We start from the raw sequence: 21,688 nt of genomic DNA on the forward strand, positions 1-21,688 counted from the left end.
CTTGCGAAACACAAACCTGTGATCCAACTTGGCCGTGTTAAGTACCAAGCAGAAGAAAATACTAAAACCTGAACTTGTCCAATAAGACCCTTGTTTCTGTTTTCCATTGCAAAATGTTTAAAAGTGATTTCAGTCTTGTACCCTAATAAACATGACCTTGTCCTCTGATTTTGAGGTAATTACATTATTGCGGTTTGCCTCACTGGTAGCAGTGACATAGAAAACCCTTGTGTGCCAATGGCATATCCATGCAACCCTGCACAAGCCCTCTGTCAGAGGCAATTTGAGCACTCATAAGTTCTGACAAATAGTCTGGTCTCACAGACAAGGAATACATAACTCCTAACAAGCAAAAACAAACGCCATTTTTTCCCCCACATTTGTCTAGTTGGAACTAAGATGTTTTTGAGTGATATAGAGCATTCCATTTCAGTCTTATTCCAACTAGCCGTAAATCAATTACCGGTGAAAAGTCCCTGAAGTCTGGGTCGCGTGCTTCAATAGAATACTTTTGCTTGTGAATAGAACCTACGTAATTCGATCAACTCGTTTGCGAGTCCTGTGCTTCCAATGATGTTGTTAACAACGTTAACCTCAAAGTCAAGACAACACACTAGAGGTCGACCGATTTTGATTTTTCAACGCCGATACCGATAATTGGAGGACCAAAAATGCAGATACCGATTAATCGGCAGATTTATTTTTTATTTGTAATAATGACAATTACAACAATACTGAATGAACACTTAAGTTAACTTAAGTTAATACATCAATAAAATCAATTTAGCCTCAAGTAAATAATGAAACATGTTCAATTTGGTTTAAATAATGCAAAAACAAAGTGTTGGAAAATAAAGTAAAAGTGCAATATGTGCTATGTAAGAAAGCTAACGTTTCAGTTCCTTGCTCAGAACATGAGAACATATGAAAGCTGGTGGTTTTAACATGAGTCTTCAATATTCCCAGGTAAGAAAGTTTAGGTTGTAGTTATTATAGGACTATTTCCCTCTATACCATTTGTATTTCATTAACCTTTGACTATTGTATGTTCTTATAGGTACTATAGTATTGCCAGTGTAACAGTATGCTTCCGTCCCTCCTCCCTGGGCTCGAACCAGCAACACAACGACAACAGCCACCATCGAAGCAGCGTTACCCATGCAGAGCAAGGGGAACAACTACTAGAAGGCTCAGAGCAGGTGACGTTTGAAACGCTATTAGTACGCGCTAACTAGCTAGCCATTTCACTTCGGTTACACAAGCCTCATCTTGGGAGTTGATAGGCTTGAAGTCATAAACAGCGCAATGCTTGACGCACAACGAAGAGCTGCTGGCAAAACGCACGAAAGTGCTGTTTGAATGCCTACCACCGCTCAGTCAGATACTTAGATACTTGTATGCTCAGTCAGATTATATGCACCGCAGGACACGCTAGATAATATCTAGTAATATCATCAACCATGTGTAGTTAACTAGTGATTATGATTGTTTTTTATAAGATAAGTTTAATGCTAGCTAGCAACTTACCTTGGCTAACTGCATTTGCGTAACAGGCAGTCAGTCTCCTTGTGGAGTGCAACGAGAGAAAGGCAGGTCGTTGTTGCGTTGGCCTAGTTAACTGCAAGGTTGCAAGATTGGATCCCCCGAGCTGACAAGGTTAAAATCTGTCGTTCTGCCCCTGAACAAGGCAGTAAACCCACCGTTCCTATGCAGTCATTGAAAATAGTGTTCTTAACTGACTTGCCTAGTTAAATAAAAGGTATATAAAAATGTTTTAAAAAATATATATATATTAATTAAATAAATAATAATCTGCAAATCGGCGCCCAAAAATATCGATTTCCGATTGTTATGAAAACTTGAAATCTGCCCCAATTAAATCGGCCATTCCGATTAATCGGTCGACCTCCACAACACGCAGTAGACACACAGATGTTTAGTCAATGAAAGGATTGCAAGCGTTCAAAACATCATCAGCGTGCTTGAATTAAGGAGTCACTGAATAAACCAAAACAACCTACTACAATGAAGACCCAGAATAACCTTTCCTGACCTTTACTCTGAAATAACAAGACCTCGGGAAAGCAACTTAATATTGGAATTCAAGAAGTGAAACAAAATACCAAAGTAACGTATTTATGCATCAATGTTCTTGCATGACTTCTTCACTGCAGTGAATTACCAATGTAATATAGCCGAAATCCATTTATTGATCCATCATTTGATGACTACGTGCGTGTTGTTTTGAAGTAGCCTCTCGAGTCTAGATAATTTACCAGCATGCATTTCAATGTTAAAGCGGCATCAGCCTCTTCTCCCGCTGGGAGGATTAAAGTAGAAGTTCACACACATATAATGTTGCGGATACAGTTCGGAATTACACAATATCGTGTGTACAACATCTAAAAAACCTGAACCACTATACGGAGAGATTAGATGTTTCTAAAATGACGTCTGTTCTTGGAGTCTTTGATCATCCGTGGCCGCCATACTGCAGAACAAGCTATGAGGAAGTCTACTGTTGGTGGGATAAATTTCCCAAACCCAAGTGAAAAAAAATTAGACTTGATTCAAATCAGGAGAACTTCTCCTTTAAAATGGCAGCACTGTATTCTGATGGAGGCAGAGTCCGATAAGAGACTCTTCTCTTCCCTGGAGTACCTGACACTATTGATGAGCTCTGAAAGAACTTGGCACACACAAGTTGGCAGGAGTCAACACAGCCCTTATGTCACTAGTTTGTCTGTTGACAGACAGGGTCCTACATTGTCTAGTTGGGTTCACCGGGTGTGCTGAGAATCATAAGTCGTCATCGATATTCTAGATGTTTGAGTAGACAGTTCCCCATTCAAACCAAAGTTACCAAAAGCTATCATATACTGTCCATAACCAGCTGATTAGTCTGTTTTCCAATGCCTTAGACTTGGCTCGTCAGATGTTGGTTTCGTGTACAGTACCAGTCAAAAGTAGACACCTACTCATTCAAGAGTTTATTTTTACTATTTTCTATATTGTAGAATAGTGAAGACATCACAACTCTGAAATAACACATATGGACTCATGTAGTCTTTTTTTTTTTAAGTGTTAAAAATCAAAATATTTTTTTATATTTGAGATTCTTCAAAGTAGCTACCCTTTGCCTTGATGACAGCTTAGCACACTCCTGGCACTCTCAACCTGCTGCAAGAGGAATACTTTTCCAACAGTCTTTCCAGTTCTCACATATGCTGAGCACTTGTTGGCTGCTTTTCCTTTAATCTGAGGTCAATTTGGTTGAGGTCGGGTGATTGTGGAGGCCAGGCCATCTGTTGCAGCACTCAATCACTCTTCTTCTTGATCAAATAGCTCTTACACAGCCTGGAGGTGTGTTGGGTTATTGCCCTGTTGAAAAACACATGATCATCCCATCTGGTTCGCTCTCAGTGGGACTGCATATCGCTGCAGAATGCTGTGGTAGCCATGCTGGTTAAGTGTGCCTCAAGTTTTAAATCACTGGCAGTGTCACCAGCAATGCACCACCACACCTCCTCCATGCTTCACGGTGGGAACCACACAAGCTGAGACCTACTCTGCATCTCACAGACAGAGGTTAGAACCAAAAATCTTCAATTTGGACTCATCAGACCAAAGGACAGATTTCCACCAGACTAATGTCCATTGCTCGTGTTTCTTGGCCAAAGCCAATCTATTCTTCTTATTGGTGTCCTTTAGTAGGGGTTTCTTTGCAGCAATTCAACCATGAAGGCCTGATTCATGCAGTCTCCTCTGAACAGTTGATGTTGACATGTGTTGGTTACTTGAACTATGTGAAGCATTTATTGGGACTGCAATCTGAGGTGCAGTTAAATAACATGTCACATACGCCGAATACAACAGGAGTAGACCTTAGCGTGAACCGCTTACTTACAAGCCCTTAACCAACAATGAAATTCAAGAAATAGAATTAAGAAAATATTTACTAAATAAATTAAAGTGAGAAGAAACATTTTATATCTAAAAGTAACAAGAAAATTACATAACGAGGCTATATACAGGGGCTACCGGTACCGAGTCAATGTGGGAGTACAGGTTAGTCAAGGTAATTTGTAAAGTAAAGTTTTAGGGTAACGGAGGTTGGATTAGGAACGTTGTTTGAAGTGTTTGGACCAAGTTTACAGGTAACTTATTAGATACTTTGTAGGCATGTTGGGCGAGTTGAAACCGGTGTATTTCTGAATCAAATGCGCCAAATAAATGGACATTTTTGGGACATAAAGGACATTATCAAACAAAAGTACCATTTGTGATGTATCTGGGACCTTTTGGAGTGCCAACAGAAGATCAAAGGTAAGGCATTAATTATATCGCTATTTCTGACTTGTGTGGCACACCTGCCTGGTTGAAATATGTTTTTCATGTGTTTGTATGCGGGGTGCTGTCCTCAGATAATCGCATGGTTTGCTTTCGCCGTAAAGCCTTTTTGAAATCTGATAGCGGCTGGATTAACAAGAAGTTAAGCTTTATTTTGATGTATAACACATATTTTCAAGGTTCAATATTTGGTATTTTCACCGGATGTTGGCCAGGTCCCGCTGCCGTCCCACCTGCCCATAAGAAGTTAAGACATGGGGCGGCAGCCTAGTGGTTAGAGCGTTGGGCTAGTAACTGAAAGGTTGCAAGTTTGAATCCCAGAGCTGGCAAGGTACAAATCTGTCATTCTGCCCCTGAACAGGGCAGTTAACCCACTAGGCAGTCATTGAAAATAAGAATTTGTTCTTAACCGACTTGCCTAGTTAAATAAAGGTAAAATAAAATTTAAAAAATCATGAAGGTCAATGATACTCATTTCTCTTTGTTTATTTGAGCGGTTCTTGACATAAGTTCTTAGTCTTTTACCAAATAAGGGAGATATACAGAAGACAACCAGCAAGGTAGGGCTAAGTGTGCCTTGAACTCTAAATAAGATCACTGACAATGTCAACAGCAAAGCATCCCCAAACCATCACACTTCACTTTCCTGTGGCGGTCCTCATGAGAGACAGTTTCATCATAGCGCTTGATGGTTTTTGCGACTGCACTTAAACTTTTTTAAAGTTCTTGAAATTTACCGCATTGACCGACCTTCATGTCTTAAAGTAAACGGACTGTCATTTTGATTTGCTTATTTGAGCCGTTCTTGCCATAATATGGGCTTTGTCTGTTACCAAATAGTGCTATCTTCTGTATACCACCCCTACCTTGTCACAACATAACTGATTGGCTCAAACACATTAAGGAAAGAAATTCCACAAATTAACAAGGCACACCTGTTAATTTCAATGCATTCCAGGTGGCTACCTCATTAAGCTGGTTGAGAGAATGCCAAGAGTTTGCAAAGATGTGATCAAGGCAAAGGGTGGCTACTTTGAAGAATCTCAAATATAAAATATATTTTGATTTGTTTAACACTTTTGGTTACTACATGATTCCATGTGTTATTTCATAGTTTGGATGTCTTCACTATTATTCTACAATGTAGAAAATAGTAAAAAAAAGAGAAAAACCCTTGAATGAGTAGGTGTGTCCAAACTTTTGACTGGTATTATACCTCCACTGTTTATGAACAGCTATACACATACAGCTTTACTGAACATTAATACTACCACCTCAGAAACTGTTTTATGATTGTCTGCTGGCTGGTAAATGTTCACAGCAATTTCCGGTCCTGCTCTAACAAAGAGCCAGAGGCACAGGGCCAGAGGGACAACCAGAGTGAAGTGCGAGTCCACCATTATATTGACAAGGTCCGGGTGGCTGCCATGCCTCACATGACCCAACACAGGACTGGGATCTAATTTGATGAGGCAGAATAACTACTATATTGAGGCCTCAGGGGAGGACTTCCAAACAGACAGGCAGAGCATAGCATTCCGTCAGTGGGTCTTCAAGCATTATAAATCAATGTTCAGAGTAATGAACCTTTGATGTATAAAATAATAATTTAGTGAAACATGAAATTAATTAGGTACATAACAGATGTGTTCATACAACAAAAGCATTTAGCTGCGTATCTGTCCTCAATGCAAGGATGCATTTCTCACACTTGATAGCTCATCCACAAGGTAGGTTACCTTCTGGATGTCATATAGGCCTAACATTCTGTATGACTATTTGTATTTGGCAGAGAGTGGCCAATGTTATCTACTATCAATATCTCCACAGGCTTCACATTTGACAAGAAGCTAAGAGCAACACAGTCAACTGGGTGGCATGTAGCCTAGTGGTTAACAGCGTTGTGCCAGTAACCGAAGGTTTGCTGGTTTATATTCCCGGGCTGGCTAGGTGAGAGAGAGAGAAAAAAAAACTGTAGATGTTCCCTTGAGCAAGACACTTATCCAGAGTAACTTACAAGAGCAATTAGGGTTAAGAGTATCTGCTAAATTACAATAATTTAACTAACACATTTTCCTAAATTTGCTGGCAGGCTCCTGGACAAGCAACCAGGGGTGCTTAATCTATCCATCGGTACTTGGAATGCACCCGGGGGGTACTACGGGCAGAGCAAAATTCAGTTGGTGGTACAGTAAGCAAAAAAGGTTGGGAACTACTGCTATAGAGGACATTAATTTTAATGGCTTTGCATTGATATGTCTGAACTGGATAAGTTCCTCTCTTTGTACTACTTCTCTACATATCACCCAGGAGATCTGCTGAACGAGTTACAAGATCAAGCCTTCCCAGTAATAAAAATGACTATCATTAAGAGAACTATGATTGATGTGTGTGTCACAGCAACACGATATACAGGTAACGAACGCAGTGTTCTCTGTTTGAGAGTATTCCAACGCGTATGCTCTTTGGTTTGACCCTAGCCTGACAATGACATTCAATGAATTCTACACCGGGCATTAATAAGTATTTGGATCACAACCTCTACAAACCAGAATGTTCAATAAAATTACATTTGAACTTTACTGGTTGTCAATGTGGTTGGTCCTTTTGCAGGTAAGAATGTAAGACAACAGGAAAGTATAATTACGTCAAGGGGCAGGATACCTGACAGTCCTTCTGCCTGCTCAGGTCAGAGCCTCCTCAGTCTCTCCAAGTGGACAAGAGAGTAGTAGTTGATGCTATGTGTTACAGTCCTTTAATTAGGCCACCATCTCCTTATACAGTCAACATTATTATTGCTCTTGTGCTAGTTCTCATTAAGTCTCATGCTGTTTATTATGGACAGTATATGAATTCACACAATTTCTCTGTAAAGATACACATCCATCTCATAGATCCTCTGGGAGTTGCCTTATTCCTGCCAGTGAGTCCCTGGAGCACCGCTCTCTTTTACAGGTAGTGCGTTCAGATCGCTGTCGCCTGAAGCATGGCCAACATGAAAATACCTACATGAGACTCATGAATACTTGCAGAGTTCGTGCACGTGTTTACATGGTTCTGCGCATGCTTCAAGTGATATAAATCTGAACTCAATACCTGCTGTAAAGTAAGTTAAAATATTATTGTATTCAACATTCTGGCTTGTAGAGGTTGTGAGAGGAAACGTTCCTGATCCAACCGCTAATTTATGCCAGGCATTGAATTCAATACAATTCAACGCCGGGTCTCCAGGCTAGTTCAACCAATTATGTACATAAACCCTGGATTGCTGATGCTATGTATTGGCCATTGTGAGGCTTTGAAGACACCGGTTGGCCATATTGGCACTCCACAGGAGCAGTCCTCCATAGGAATTAATGGAATTTTACAGCATTTCAATTAAATGTCTCAATTACAAAATTGTAATTTTTTGTATACTTTAAAATGAATTTGTGTTTTTCACATATAATTCAAAAGTATGCATTAATGAGTCTTTAATAGAATAAACGTGGCAAAAACGAATGTAGGCATTAATAAATGCACTTCTGTAGCTTCCAAGATGTTTTACAATGGTGATGGGTGCCAAGATGGAGGCACGGTAGCTTCAACACAGCCCCCCCCCCCCAGTCATCTAGTGTATCTATTTATATAAAATCATTCAATTCAACCACTGTAATCTCAAACTGTTACGTGGATAGGCTTTCATTTTTCTCCCATTTCAATACAAATATTTTGTTGTTCAAATGAATGAGCGCCCTTCATTTATACGTGCATCGCTAGCAACCCCGGAATGACCCTGAGAACTCATTAAACATGGAGATATTTTAATCTTTAAAAGTCTCTTGACTAAATAATAATTCTCTAACTGAAACTATTTTACGCCAACTTTGTCATTTATATGAGGTGAGACGCTGCTATGGCTACAGTAACAAACGTGTATTTGCAAAAGTTTTTATATAAAAAAAAAAAGCACGAAATAAAATGTACAAGCCTTCCTTTGAAATTATTTAGGTGGTGATGACAACCTACACACAATTTTAGTCTGGTAAAAAGGCAAGTCAACAAAAAGTGCACTTTTATTTTACAGGAAAATCGATCTTTAAGAAACGTATTAACGTAACTAGATCGCAAACTTCAAAATAAACATAGTAAAGCTGTAGTAAATTCCTTACAAAATAAACAACCTGTTGTAACAAGTGTAAGGCGAACTAAAAGCTCCAACCCCTCAAATACAGACATTTATCCAACCCTACTCTTTGAGTGAGCAGCATGCATGACCGCAAGGCAAGCTCAGATACCAGATAGACAGCCATGCAACAACCCACAGCAGATAAGTTTCTCAACAAATGTTCAAGAAAAAATATCCGTATCACGAATTAAACGGTGCATTGACCTAAACATAAAATCAATCTTTGACTTACTTGGTGAAAAAAATATCCTCTTTGTCTGGGTCGTTAAAATAGTTGACCGTGGTTGCCGGAGCTTGTCAAGTTTGTCGCTGTGGCTCACAGCATGGCGGGTGTGACCTGTGTGTGCTGCTGCGAATTCAAAAATCCTTTCTCAGCAGTGATATCAGTCGAGATAGAGAGGGGGGTGGGACAGAGAAAAGCAATATGCAAACAAGCAAGGTAGGTCTCCAGAGGGCACTGATGGCGCTTGTGTGAGAGAGTGGCACAAAGCCCGCTGTTGTTACCCATTTTATACAGTCTATATGGTATTTACAAATAATATTATCTTTGAAAGTTATTATGATACATAGGCCTAGCAGATAATGCAGTTTATTTAACACCTTTATAAAAAGATAATTGAGGACAGGCAGAGGAATTTAAATGTTTTGGCACACTCAATTTATAATAGAATAGAACAGACTCAAACCTCCTAATGGACTCACTAATGTCTAGACTTTACTTTTGACCAAAACTTTGTGTGTGTGTGTGGGGGGGGGGGGGGGGGGGGTCCTTGGACATCTACTCACAGACATTCTACTGAAGGGGTTGGAAAGGTCATTGTTATGGGTCAAAGGTTATGCAACATTTCCTCAAATGGAGCAGTGAATCAAAAACACAGTAAAGCCAGACAAACCATCCCTTGTCTTATGGTCCAATGAAGGGGGTGGAAAGGGCAGAGTGCCGGGGGTTCCAACCCCAGACTCCTTCAAGTGGTGGCTCGGGCTAAACACAATCACATCTTTCAGCCGTGGAGCTTCTCTAGTCTTGATGAAATGTGGTTGTGAAGTGTGAACAAAGTACTGTTGAAATATATCCATTATTCCAATAGCCTATCTAAATGAATGATGATTTTTCCTCGTCCCTTAGTCTAACTTCAATTCCATGCACTCCATCTGTATAATGGCATAGTATTCCTACATATCTTTTAGTTTAATGGTCAGAATATACAGTACATGTTTTCCTTCTACATTGATTTTTCAGCTATATCTTCACGACATACATCTAAACGTAAATGTCACTTTATCTTTCTTCACCTTTATCTTTCAGACTTAGGTCCTTGAAGATAATTGTAGTATGTTGTAGTACGTTGTTGGTAAGATGTAACCCTTCTGTTACACACTATCATTGAGATATACAGTAAGTCATAGAACCTAGTCCAATCACAGTCCTATCAGCCCCTGTAGTATCTAGAGCAGAGGAAGCTGGTGGGAGGAGCTATAGGAGGATGGGATCATTGTAATGGCTGGAATGGAATAAATGGATAAGTATCAAACACATCAAACACATGAATCAAGTTTGACTCCATTCCATGTATCCCATTTCAGCCATTACAATGAGCCCATCCTCCTATAGCTCCTCTCACCAGCCTCCTCTGATCTTGCGCTTACTTTAAATGACTCCCTGTGTTAGTGGTACCGTAAGTGCTGCCCAAAATGAATATAAAAAGCAGCTGTGGTAATCTTCATTCACTATGTGACATGTGTTGGTTAAGAGAAAACAGGTGACTATGGAATGTTTGTTGGAACCAGTCCCCAAACGCAATTAGGAGTCTGCTGATTTGTACAGATGTGCATTCTAGAATCTAGATCCCTCCCATTGCATTCTAGATCCCTCCCTGTGCATTCTAGATCTCTCCCTGTGCATTCTAGATTCCTCCCTGTGCATTCTAGATCCCTCCCATTGCCTTCTAGATTCCTCCCTGTGCATTCTAGATCCCTCCCATTGCCTTCTAGATTCCTCCCTGTGCATTCTAGATCCCTCCCATTGCCTTCTAGATTCCTCCCTGTGCATTCTAGATCCCTCCCTGTGCATTCTAGATCCCTCCCTGTGCATTCTAGATCTCTCCCTGTAGATTCTAGGTCTATCCTCCACATATAATAATAATAATTTATTCAACTTTCATAGCGTTATTCATTACATAAAGAACCTCAAAGAGCTTTAAAACAACAAAAAAATGGTTGGAAAGTCCATGACTTTGAGTAATCATCGGAGGGAGGGGATCAAATGGGAGAGCAAGCAAGTCCAGGGGAAGGCAGGCAGCACGGTGTCATCAAGGTGGTGTCTGGAGCAAGTCCAGGGGAAGGCAGGCAGCACGGTGTCATCAAGGTGGTGTCTGGAGCAAGTCCAGGGGAAGGCAGGCAGCACGGTGTCATCAATGTGGTGTCTGGAGCAAGTCCAGGGGAAGGCAGGCAGCACGGTGTCATCAAGGTGGTGTCTGGAGCAAGTCCAGGGGAAGGCAGGCAGCACGGTGTCATCAAGGTGGTGTCTGGAGCAAGTCCAGGGGAAGGCAGGCAGCACGGTGTCATCAATGTGGTGTCTGGAGCAAGTCCAGGGGAAGGCAGGCAGCACGGTGTCATCAAGGTGGTGTCTGGAGCAAGTCCAGGGGAAGGCAGGCAGCACGGTGTCATCAAGGTGGTGTCTCGAGCAAGTCCAGGGGAAGACAGGCAGCACGGTGTCATCAAGGTGTCTCGCTGTCCTTGCCGTCTGTGTGGCTTCTCCATAGAAGGACTTTGATTAAGTTGTAGCTCAGCCACTGCAGTTCATGGACTCCGTAGTAGGTGTAGCCAGCTAGCTGGTCCTTTACTACTACCAAAATGATGCACCCACGGGTGAAGATATGGCAGTCACGTGGCCAGAAAGCACACCACATTTCAATAATTAAAGGAGATGTATCATCTGCTTGGATAGGATGCTTTTATGGGAATATTTTTTATTTATTTCTCTCTCTGTCAATTAGGTTAGTATTGTGGATTAACTACAATGTTGTTGATCCATCCTCAGTTTTCTCCTATCACAGCCATTCATTTAAACTCTGTAACTCTTTGGCCTCCCTCATTGGCAACTGAGTTAGGAAGGACGCCTCTATCTCTGTAGTGACTGGGTGCATTGATACATACAGTGCCTTCGGAATGTATTCAGACCCCTTGAATTTTTCCACATTTTGTTAAGTTACAGCCTTATTCTATAATGGATTACATGTTTTTCCTCAGCTATCTACACACAATACCCATAATGACAAAGTGAAAACAGGTTTTAAGATTATTATTTTTTTATGTATAAAAAAGAAAAGAGTATTCAGACCCTTTACTATGAGACTCGAAATTGACCAAGAACGCGATGGTCACTTTAATAGATCTCTAGAGTTCCTCTGTGGAGATGGGAGAAGCTTCCAGAAGGATAACCATCTCTGCAGCACTCCACCAATCAGGCCTTTATAGGTAGAGTTGCCAAACGGAAGCCACTCCTCAGTCAAAGGCACATGACAGCCCGCTTGGAATTTGCCAAAAGGCAACGAAAGACTTGCTCAGACCATGAGAAATAAGATTCTCTGGCTTGATGAAACCAAGATTGAACTATTTGGCCTGAATGGCAAGTTTCACGTCTGGAGGAAACCTGGCACCATCCCTATGGTGAAGCATGATGGTGGCAGCATCATGCTGTTGGGATGTTTTTCAGCACCAGGGACTGGGAGACTCGTCAGGATCGAGGCAAAGATGAACGGGGCAGAATACAGAGGGATCCTTGATGAAAACCTGCTCCTGAGCGCTCAGGACCTCAGATTGGGGCGAAGGTTCACCTTCCAACAGGACAACAACCCTAAGCACACAGCCAAGAGTGTCTTCGGGACGAGTCTCTGAATGTTCTGGAGTGGCCCAGCCAGAGCCTGGACTTGAACCCGATCGAACATCTCTGGAGAGACCTGAAAATAGCTGTGTAGCAACGCTCCCCATCCAACCTGACAGAGCTTGAGAGGATCTGCAGAAAAGAATGGGAGAAACTCTCCAAATACAGGTGTGCCAAGCTTGTAGCGTCATACCCAAGAAGACTCGAGGCTGTAATCACTGCCAAAGATGCTTCAACAAAGTACTGAGTAAAGGGCCTGAATACTTATGTAAATGTAATATTTAGTTTTTTAAATTGGCTAACATTTCTAAAAACCTGTTTCTTCTTTGTCATAACGGGGTATTGTGTGTAGATTGATGAGGAAAAAAACAATTGAATACATTTTAGAATAAGGCTGTAACGTAAAGAAATGTGGGAAAGAAATAACTTTGTGAATACTTTCTGAATGTACTGTGTATGAGTGATAAAGTAATGTCACCCTTCATTTGCTCTGTTAACCTTTGGAAATACTTCGATAGCAAGTGTGGGTGGGGGGTGGGGGTGTGATCTCCACGCCAGAGCCACACTCTTCAGATATGCCAGTGAACTAGGCAATATATAGTCTTGTTGGTGTGTCCATGCTGCAGAGCAGACAGATACATCACTGTAATAAACCCTACTGGAAGAAGTTATGCAGGAAACAAAATGTGTCTGCATCATTATGTGCTGACTACAGACACACGTTACTGTCCTTCAGAGTTTTTATTGTGCTTCCACTTTTTAGAGAGACAACATTTAAGTCAACTGGTTTCAAAGTAAAGTGGTGTCACAGACAAAAAATGTCAGAAAGGTGTTTGTATCAGGGCATGTTTGTGGAAGTGTGACTATGTTAGTGTGTGACTATGTTTGTGTGTGACTATGTTTGTGTGTGACTATGTTAGTGTGTGACTATGTTAGTGTGTGACTATGTTAGTGTGTGACTATGTTTGTGTGTGACTATGTTTGTGTGTGACTATGTTAGTGTGTGACTATGTTCGTGTGTGACTATGTTCGTGTGTGACTATGTTAGTGTGTGACTATGTTTGTGTGTGACTATGTTCGTGTGTGACTATGTTGGGGCACCTTAGGGCAGACCAAGAGGTCACTGTGCACTGCGTGCTCTATTAATGGAATTGAACCTCAAAATTGTCTGGTGCAGAAAATGAGGTTAAATGTAGTGTGTGTGTGCAGTGCTTGTGTGTGAGAACGATATGATTAGTAGGTTATGATTATTCATACTGTAATGACAGGGTCCCTCTGAAAAAACTTGAAATTTTCTTTAAAATATTTTCCACTGTTTAAAAGACGGATCATAGTATATATTTAATATAAATAGTTATTTTGCCACAGCCATCTGGGGTATTCCAGATATGAACTAGACACCATGCTAAATCTATGTTGCCTGCAGCCACGGCATGCCATCGCTCTCAATAACATGAGCACTGCACCCACAGAACAACAACAGTCACAACGTTCATAAAAAGCAAGACAACCAAAATGGCCTTGGTAGAGAGTAAATGATCAATCCAGTCAATATTTGACCTACTCAGGCACATAAGGGTATTGCACAATCTGCAGTTGACCTCTAACCACAAAGCATTGCCTACATACCTTATTTTGGTAAGGCATTTATTGTTAAGTAAAAGCTGTTTACTTCATAGATTACATTTTTTTTTGACTGTATTTCAATTATACCCCCTCTCGCACCAACCCTCAGTTTGTTTATTTTTATGTGGGCCTACACCTCAATATTGGACAGGTATGTACCAATACATTTCCAGCTATGCCGATGCCCTACTTTAACATGTCCTATAGCGCCATCTCATGGCCAAAAGCTTAAAACACAATTTCTGAAGGACCAAGTAACCAATTTCAAAATATATTTATTCTCATCAAAAGTAATGACATTCAAAAAAAGAGCCAACAGCCAAACAACCAAGAGTGACAAACTTCTTTCATACCATTGTGTATGTGGTGTAGACAAATCACAAATGATAAGTTCGTATTACAGACTGATGATATCCTCAGTCGTTCAGTAGCGGTGCAGTTTAGAGGCTGTACGGCTCTATCAACAGTTAATGATCACAAATACACGAGCCGAAAAAATAAACATGTTTGACTGGCCGCCGAAAGTGGCCTGGCTGGCTACTCGTCGTGCCACACGTGCTGCCTGCATGTCAGTGGACAGTAGATAGAAAACAGGTACTTTGGAGAACCCGGAACAAGTAAAGTATACAAGCAAACACCATCTTTACTGAGCTTTCAATCAGAGTTGACTTTTATGTACAAAAAGCTAGTCAATACCATCTGGTGCACCTACTTATAAATCCATTCAGTTAGAAAATAGAAAAACACAGTACATATCATTAGTCATAGAAAAGTGAGCACATGCAGCCGTTTGGGAAGGTTATACAACAATTATATTCAAGCGATAGGAAAAACAACATGTTATGTCAATAACATGTTACTCAATACTTTATTTCAACACTTGATCAAAGGGTGGATATTCATCGTAGGCACTTTGGTATTAGTGTAGTACTAGTAGCAACATATTGGTGATGTATGATATTCATTAAATGCCACAGTGACAGAACATTCACATCCTCCGTACAATCCGACTGAGCTTGGTTGCTGAGACAAATACAGCTTCATGCACAGCAGACAATATAACTTGTAGGGGAGCGAGTATTCAATGAATACCACGGAATGTTGACAGGAAGGAACGTTCCAGATCAGTTCTTCGGTAATGGTCGTCTAAACAGGAGAATGTGAGGCTCTGAAAGAAAATAAATATATATATATATATATATATATATATATATATATATATATAATAAATATATATAATAAATATAATATACACTGCTCAAAAAAATATAAAGGGAACACTAAAATAACACATCCTAGATCTGAATGAAATATTCTTATTAAATACTTTTTTCTTTACATAGTTGAATGTGCTGACAACAAAATCACACAAAAATGATCAATGGAAATCAAATTTATCAACCCATGGAGGTCTGGATTTGGAGTAACACTCAAAATTAAAGTGGAAAACCACACTACAGGCTGATCCAACTTTGATGTAATGTCCTTAAAACAAGTCAAAATGAGGCTCAGTAGTGTGTGTGGCCTCCACGTGCCTGTATGACCTCCCTACAACGCCTGGGCATGCTCCTGATGAGGTGGCGGATGGTCTCCTGAGGGATCTCCTTCCAGACCTGGACTAAAGCATCCGCCAACTCCTGGACAGTCTGTGGTGCAACGTGGGGTTGGTGGATGGAGCGAGACATGATGTCCCAGATGTGCTCAATTGGATTCAGGTCTGGGGAACGGGCGGGCCAGTCCATAGCATCAATACCTTCCTCTTGCAGGAACTGCTGACACACTCCAGCCACATGAGGTCTAGCATTGTCTTGCATTAGGAGGAACCCAGGGCCAACCGCACCAGCATATGGTCTCACAAGGGGTCTGAGGATCTCATCTTGGTACCTAATGGCAGTCAGGCTATCTCTGGCGAGCACATGGAGGGCTGTGCAGCCCCCCAAAGAAATGCCACCCCACACCATGACTGACCCACCGCCAAACCGGTCATGCTGGAGGATGTTGCAGGCAGCAGAACTTTCTCCACGGCGTCTCCAGACTGTCACATGTGCTCAGTGTGAACCTGCTTTCATCTGTGAAGAGCACGTCGGGCCCTCATACCACCCTCATGGAGTCTGTTTCTGACCGTTTGAGCAGACACATGCACATTTGTGGCCTGCTGGAGGTCATTTTGCAGGGCTCTGGCAGTGCTCCTCTTGCTCCTCCTTGCACAAAGGCGGGGGTAGCGGTCCTGCTGCTGGGTTGTTGTCCTCCTACGGCCTCCTCCACGTCTCCTGATGTACTGGCCTGTCTCCTGGTAGCGCCTCCATGCTCTGGACACTACGCTGACAGACACAGCAAACCTTTGTGCCACATCTCGCATTGATGTGCCATCCTGGATGAGCTGCACTACCTGAGCCACTTGTGTGGGTTGTAGACTCCGTCTTATGCTACCACTAGAGTGAAAGCACCACCAGCATTCAAAAGTGACCAAAACATCAGCCAGGAAGCATAGGAACTGAGAAGTGGTCTGTGGTCCCCACCTGCAGAACCACTCCTTTATTGGGGGTGTCTTGCTAAATGCCTATAATTTCCACCTGTTGTCTATTCCATTTGCACAACAGCATGTGAAATGTATTGTCAATCAGTGTTGCTTCCTAAGTGGACAGTTTGATTTCACAGAAGTGTGATTGACTTGGAGTTACATTGTGTTGTTTAAGTGTTCCCTTTATTTTTTTTGAGCATGACAACAGAAAATTGGCAACAACAAAAAAAACAAGCCCTGGGACCAGGCTATTTGCCTTGAGACATGATTGATGTGGTGTAGACAAAGAATATAGGGTACAAACCAGGTTCATGGATCATATAGTGCACCCATCCAAGAGACTGCTGCACTCCCATTCGCCTCCACTCATCCTCAGACATCAGGTGGGATTTGGGGACTTGTTTCACCATCTCCCGCGGCAAAACAACATGCCTGTTGGAAGAGCAAGTAGAGCAACAATAAACATATTTTTACTGTAGTAAATAATGTTTTCAAAATCTATTTAGTTTGAATATTTTCTGGTACTGGTTAGTGGTTATGTACTTTATAACCTAAAACCAGTGCGTGTTCATCTTTAGACTGTCGCTAGCTAGGCCTATCCAACTGAACGGAACAATAAAAGAGGCTAAGATTCAACGTTAGATATCGGTAGGTAACAGTTAAAGCAGCTAGCCAATTCCAATCATCATGAACTGGTTATCACTGGAATTATCAATTGAAAGCTGAAACTTCAACTTTCATCAAAGACTGTATGAATTGACAAAGCCATCGATCACGTGACACCATTCTTTCATTATGTGAAGACTCAATAGCTCATTTGAAGCATCTCAGGTGGGAGATTTATGTAGACATAAAATTATTAGTTTGAGCTACTCGAATGGCGCAGCGGTCTAAGGCACTGCATCGCAGTGCTAGAGGCGTCACTACACACCCTGATTTGAATCCAGGCGGTGTCACAACCGGCCGTGATTGGGATTCCCGTAGGGCAGCGCACAATTGGCCCAGCTTCGTCTGGATTTGGCCGGCATAGGCCGTCACTGTAAATAAGAATGTGTTCTTAACTGACTTGCCTAGTTAAATAAATTACTCCAGGAAATGTTGTTGCAGCCTAGCTCAGTGCTGCCCGCTCTCATTGAGTGTCTCAAGTTAAAGGCCGACTGGGGTGCTTTCTGTGATTTTAAAATAATCAGGACATACATCTGGTGTAATAGAAGCAATTATTGGTTTTGTGATTGTCTTCTAAATTGTTATTTACACCCAAGACTGACCACAAAGATTTCCCTTCACTAGAATGGGGGATCCCGTTTTCTGCAATGCCCGCATAACCGCAGTCGGCCTTGAACTTTGTGACTTCAACGAGGGGGGGCAGTCATTTACCCCTAACTTACACCAAGGGTAAGCAGTAGCTCTTTCAATAGGGTCCCAATATCTAGGTCCAAAGATGATAATAAAGAGAATGGGAAGGAAGGCAGAGTGATTGAGGCCAAAAGGTTGACCAGTAGGAAAGAGGGTCAAACTAGTGAAAGCCAATCAGTGTTGCTGAGGGTTGAGAAGGTTTTGCCTGGAAAAGTACACATAGGATTCCTTAGTTTCAATGTATGAGAATTTGTCCCATCCCCATTGTGGTGTTTTAGATGCCAAAGAATGGGACATGTAGCTGTTCAATGTAAAGAAAGGAAAGATGTGCCAAGTGTGGAAGGGAACATGGTTATGGTGAATGTGGGAGCAATGTGAAGGTTATTTGTTCTAATTGTGTGTGTGTGGGGGGGGGGGGGACATAGTGCAACAATTTGGTAGATGCCAAGTACAGAGAGAGGCTCAGAGATATAGAATCAGTCATGCTATATCATATGCAGGGGCTTTAAGACAGATTGGTGGAACTACAGTGTGGAAATGATGGCTCTTCCATGGCTACTCCTGTACTACCTAATGTCGGGGCTGGTGTTTCTGCTGATTCTGGCATGGTTTCGAGGCATGTTCAGAAATCTTGCGCTCATGAATGTGCAGTGTCAAATGACACTTTGATAATGAATAAAGTTGACCTAATAGCTGTTATTGGTAAGGTTATCAAAAAAATGACTTTGGGTTGTGCAAAGCAGAAATGGCAGGTTGAAGGTTATGGTGGAGATGGCAAAATAGATATTGGGGTAACAGATGTAACTGTTGAAATGGTTGTTGACATGCTGAACAATCATAAGGGTGGAGTGTTTCAGCATGATATAGATTAAGTTTAATAGGGTAGGGGGGGGGGGGGGGGGGGTGGTAGAAGTTAGTAGGAATTTATTTGTTTTTTAAATTTTATTTTCATGGTAGTACAGAATTGGACAGATCATGCATGAGTGGTCGTACATTCCAGCACAGTAGGTGGCGGAATGCACTTAAACGATTGTTGCTACCGCCATATCATAGAAGCTGTAGCTCTGGTGCAGGGCGTCGTTCTGCAGCGCGCCAATCCACCCGCATGCTTTGAAGTGCAGATCTGACGCATGCGCATGGATATGGCGGTAAGCAAAGTGCTCATACATCTCATTTTGTATTTTGAAGAATTGACACCAGGAATATAGATAAATGTTTGTCTCTACTCTAGTGACATCATCTTAACATTGGCTACTTACGAAAGTATATTGAAGTTAGTCATTAAACACATTTCCCTCAATGGGAGAATAGTGAGTATGCATCTGAACAACGTCCTGGACCAGAGCTAACAAAGTAGTAGCACAGAACAATGTGACAGATATTTCACCGGATGTATAAGTGTGAAGCATCCGGTTGGGATCTCCACTCACCAAATATGGTGGTGAGAGGAAGCTCTTTGGCCAGCATTGGGAGAAGATGGATTTTGGCCGATATTCTGCTTATTCTCTTAATAAAACATTTGCTCTCAACAGTTTACTGTTTCTAAAACTAGAATATGTTACACAGAGTGGTCACATTTTTGTAGACTTTACCCTTTGCCAAAGGGGAAAAAAAGAGGACAAAAAAGCGTTGTTTAGAAGGGAGTTCAAGAGCAAATTGAGATGTTGCACACGCGCACTTTAGAGTAGGCGTTCCCTAACGGAAATAAGCTAATATATATTAGAATGGGCCAATAGGCTCTCGCTAGCTCGTACTTGCCTCTGCCCACTATGATTAATACCATATACTACTATATATGGTAGTATTACTAGTAGCAGCAAAGATGGAAGTAGTCTACTTAACTCAATGTTAACTACCTAGCTAGATATTAACAGTTCACTGGAGTAATTTTAAATATAAAAAAGGACGAACGACAGTCGTTGGTAGCTACGCCATTTTCGGCACAGAGAATATAAAGTTGGCTAGCTAGTTATTCGTGTGGTTTGCGTATTGCTGCCTTTCACAGTTCGGAAAGTGAATTAGCTACATTTTGTCCACTTTTCTTTTTTAATGGGGGAGAGAAATTGCATCACCATCTAACTGTAGATATATAACTCGTCCCACTACTTTGGTCCTTACAGATCCTGGCTAGTTAGTTAAACCACACACGCTAATAGTAGCTACCAGCTAACGTTAGCTAGCGAGCCAAGTTAATAACAGGATCAGGAAGCGAACATACCTGTATTCATAGTGTTCGTCGTTATATTTGTCTGAGTAGTAGATTTGTTTGTGTGACATATTGCCAATAAACAACTTTGACAGTATACACATGCAATTCCACTGCACTTTGTTAGAAAGTATTCCACGAACGTCCCCACTGCTAGCTTCGTTGCAACACGTTTGGCTAACCGATTCAAACCTATGGGAGGAAAAAAAAAAAGCCTTACCAAGCCACTGATTGGATAAAAAGGGATCACATGACAATAACTAAGTATGTGCACGTCCAATGAGGGGAAAATGTCCACACTAGGCAAATCAAGTGCCTAAATTACACCATTCACAACAATATATTTACGTTTCATCAAATAATTGTGATAGTTTTTATAGCTATGTTTTCATACACTTTGCAGCTGCGTCCTGCAACATTGTAACGAATGATGGAACGTACGACTTCAGCAGAACTCTGATAGCACCTAGCAGTAATAGCTATATTCTATCATCAGAGAGGAAGAGACAAAGGTAGAGGGTTTACTCCGCCAAAGACATAGATATGGTGACAATATACATATTTCTCCGTCCTAACAATGGGAGTCGTTGTCCACAAAGCGGCAGCCCACCGTGAAACCATTCACTTCAGAAAAAGGTGTGATATTAATAAAGTTTCCTTTCATTATGTGTTATCGCTGTAAGACACTGATGCCCTTTGCAACCACGTACCTATGTGAGAGTGGATTCTCGGCCCTCACTAACATGAAAACTAAATACAGGCACAGACTGTGTGGAAAATGATTTAAGACTGAGACTCTCCAATACAACCCGACACTGCAGAGTTATGTGCATGCTTCCAAGCACACCCTTAACCTATTTCACCATAAGATGGTTAAATTATTGATTATTGTTATTTGTGCCCTGGTCCTGTAAGAGGTCTTTGTCACTTCCCACGAGCCGGGTTGTGACAAAAACTCACACTCATTCATATGTTTAATAAATGTATTGTATAGTGAGTGTGTGGCAGGCTTACAATGATGGCAACACAAAAAAAACATTTGAGAGTGCGCTGACCCTGATGCTAGGAGTATGCACCTGGTAGTTGAATATTTGAAGGGTTACGGGACTATAAAAAGTTTGGGAACCACTGATGTAAGTGTAACAGTTTTTCTTCCGTTACTCTCCTCCCCCTATATTGGCTCAAACCAGGGACCCTCTGCACACATCAACTACTGACACCCTTGAAGCATCCTCACCTATCGCTCCACAAAAACCGCGGCCCTTGGAGAACATGGAAAATGACTACTTCAAGGCCTCAGAGCGAGTGACGTCACTGATTTAACCGCTATTAGCTCGCACCCGCTAACTAGCTAGCCATTTCACACCGGTTACATAGACTATACGTGCGTTAGCCAACAGAGCGCAGATAGTGCTGTTGGCTAGAGCGCACTTGCAAATACCAGAGTGGGCACACTTGTTAAATAACACAATATTGAGTTGCGAGAACCATCAGTAGAGTGTAAAATGCAATGGAAACCAATTTAACTTAAAAATATATATATTTATTCGCTACATGCTAATTTTTTACCTCAATGTA

At 41.4% G+C, this 21,688-nt stretch overlaps 2 protein-coding genes across 7 annotated transcripts in view; both read right to left on the minus strand.

The window, feature by feature from the left end:
• The window catches only part of sema4d (sema domain, immunoglobulin domain (Ig), transmembrane domain (TM) and short cytoplasmic domain, (semaphorin) 4D), a 74,976-nt gene extending 65,999 nt beyond the window's left edge, over positions 1-8,977 (minus strand). For 3 of the 6 annotated variants that reach the window (XM_036936875.2, XM_036936865.2, XM_090191445.1), the window contains exon 1: positions 8,751-8,907. The gene's annotated coding sequence lies outside the window, so the exon portion shown is untranslated. Of the gene's footprint in view, positions 1-8,750 lie in introns of all 6 variants that reach the window. The other 3 variants (XM_036936870.2, XM_090191453.1, XM_090191448.1) reach the window with 3 other exon arrangements.
• A 5,309-nt stretch (positions 8,978-14,286) lies between these two features.
• Positions 14,287-20,304, minus strand: zgc:86839 (CDC28 protein kinase regulatory subunit 2). The gene is given in 3 exon segments (NM_001165235.2): positions 14,287-15,195; positions 16,853-16,980; positions 20,123-20,304. Coding segments are annotated over 3 exon segments (264 nt in total). The 5' UTR covers positions 20,215-20,304; the 3' UTR covers positions 14,287-15,151.
• Between the last annotated feature and the right edge of the window lie 1,384 nt (positions 20,305-21,688).

The sequence above is a fragment of the Oncorhynchus mykiss genome, chromosome 12 (genome assembly GCF_057628025.1).
Source record: "Oncorhynchus mykiss isolate SJ-2025 chromosome 12, ASM5762802v1, whole genome shotgun sequence".
Taxonomy (NCBI): Eukaryota; Metazoa; Chordata; class Actinopteri; order Salmoniformes; family Salmonidae; genus Oncorhynchus; species Oncorhynchus mykiss.